The sequence below is a fragment of the Tupaia chinensis genome, unplaced genomic scaffold (genome assembly GCF_000334495.1).
Source record: "Tupaia chinensis unplaced genomic scaffold, TupChi_1.0 Scaffold000226_1, whole genome shotgun sequence".
Lineage (NCBI taxonomy): Eukaryota > Metazoa > Chordata > Mammalia > Scandentia > Tupaiidae > Tupaia > Tupaia belangeri.
This window is the reverse complement of record NW_006159701.1, coordinates 6,696,755-6,699,005: the sequence shown is the minus strand read 5'-3', so window position 1 is coordinate 6,699,005 and position 2,251 is coordinate 6,696,755. Positions and strand designations below refer to the sequence as shown.

The 2,251-nt window shown below is 43.9% G+C and overlaps 1 protein-coding gene across 1 annotated transcript in view; it reads right to left on the bottom strand.

Moving 5' to 3' along the window:
• Positions 1–2,251, bottom strand: part of DEPDC5 (DEP domain containing 5, GATOR1 subcomplex subunit) — a 141,116-nt gene that overhangs the window by 87,089 nt on the left and 51,776 nt on the right. The window contains exons 16-17 of the mRNA XM_006147962.3: positions 653–714; positions 327–400 (exon numbers count right to left, since the gene is read on the bottom strand). Coding sequence (XP_006148024.1) covers positions 327–400; positions 653–714 — 136 coding nt within the window. The remainder of the gene's footprint in view (positions 1–326; positions 401–652; positions 715–2,251) is intronic.

The following is a 2,251-nucleotide window of genomic DNA, read 5'->3' as shown; positions in this document are numbered from 1 at the left end:
CATCCATGTCCCCTTGTTCCCCAAAAAAAAGTTCATAAAAAAAAAAAAAAAAAAAAAAAAAACACCCTGTTGGGAGGGCTGTCTCTGTCTCATTTATGGAAGAAATAAACATTTAAAAAATTGTTTTTTCACTATAGATTTAATCTGTGTAACTGCTACGGTTTGCACATAAACAAACTGCAAGAAAATAAAAAAATAAAAACATCTCCACACTTTCTTTATAAAAGTTGTTTAATGCCATAAAAACAGCTTAACAGATTTAAAAAAACAAAAGGCAGAGAAGCTGTTGGAAACCCTCGTCATCTATTAATCAAGATCACACCCACCTGTGATTTATCCAGTGAGGAATATTATAGTCATCACCCAGACGAGAATCCCGAGGAGCGCTCCGATTATGCAACTGCCAGAGAAAGAGCCAGCACACAGATCAGCTAGAAAACCAGTAGGCTACGGAATTGCTCCAACTCTTCTGTTTTTTAAACATTTATTTATTTATTGGTTGTGATTTTCAAGCCACCTGGTCTGGGACTCAAACCATAGTAACCTACGTGGGAATCCAGCACCTTAACCACCACGCTGCTTGCTGGTCCACTGTTCTGGCTTTAATGATTCTCGAACTGGTCGTTAGCAAACAAACCTGTCATCTAATTACCTTGAACAATGGGACAGCATGTAATGGTTGCTCTCCCATGCATACCAAGTCCACACCAATTCCTAAAAGAAAAAAAGACAAATAAAGATGGGGGCAGAGAGATAAGTCCCATTATTTTTTTAAGAAGTATTTATTTCACTTCATTTATTATTAATATTTTTTTTTAATTTTGCTATAGGGCACGTGCACTTACCAGAGAGACAGAGAAAGGGAAAGTGAGAAAGCAAGCCACCAGGTCTGGGACTTGAACCATAGTTGGCCATGTGGAAGTCCAGCACCCTTAATCACCATGTCACCCACTGGCCTCAAGTGTCCCATTTTATTAATAATGATATTTAAGAAAGTATGAGGTGGGGCTGGGAGGTGGCATGGTGGTTGGGACGCTGGATTCCCACATGGTCAACTGTGGTTCGAGTCCGGACCTGGTGCCTTGCCTTCTCATTCTCCCTTTCTCTCTCTCTCTCTGGTCAAATTGAAGAATAACAATAAGTAAATAATATTAAGTAAATAAAATTATTTTTTAAAAAAAGAGAGAGTATGAGGCAAAGCTGACTGATCACGCTGACTTACAACCTCATTAGCACTGCCTACGCAGCAAAGAAGTAATCAGATATATTTCTGTCTTTTCTCTTCACTAAGTCCCGCCATAGCACAGGGTGCTTGACAGTTAGCCTCTGACTGTCCTGCAGGTCATGATTTGTAAAATAAGTAAATACAGGAACCAGCAGTTGGCGTAATGGCTATGTCGCTGGACTCCCACGTAGTCGACCGCGGTTCACGTCCCGGACCCGGTGGCTTAAAACTCACGCCGGGCGCATGTGCGTGTGTGCCCAAGATCCCGAGCGGAGAATGGAAGAGAAGGAATTGTGGCATGACCAACCCCCCTCGGGGGTGATTTCTCGCTTTCTGTCTCTATGTCTCTCCTCTGTCTGTCTGGCGAGCGCATGCACCCTATAGCGAAAACCTCTCCAAAAAAAAAAAAGAGTAAATACATACATAAAACCGGGTCTCCATTATTAAAATTTCAAGGCCAAGAAATGAAAGGAACCTTGTACCCTCAGTAAAATGATCTGGATCCTGTAATGGAGCTTCTTGACTGCCAATTGGGATTTTCTATCCCAACTCCGTGTTGGTGAAAAAAACAAAAACAAAAACAAAAAAACTGGGGAGTGTGGGGCCGTGTTGGGGAAGCTTTGCCCACTGAGGGAGGCCTGGACTAGATTATCTGACGGTGCTTTCTAAAATGGGCGGATGGCGCACTCGTCCCCAGAGGGTGACACTGGCGCAGCGGTAAAGCCCTGCAAGGCTAACACACACGGGAGGGCTCCAGGTTCACATCTGGAAACCTCCCTGAGTACCCTGGGCACCTGTGTGCCCACGATCCAGGGCTGGCTGAGGCTGGGAGTAGATGGCAGCGTCAGGACTCAAGTAGGAAGGCTCTGTTAAAAAACTGGGGAAAAAAGCCCTGCAGAAAAGGCTCTTTGTTGCCAAATATGTTTGGGAAGTTCAGAGCAGCGTATACATCCTTCAGGGACAAATGAGATATGCTAACACGTCAATAGCTCTCGAGGCGGACCTGTGATCGTGGAACCTGCTGAA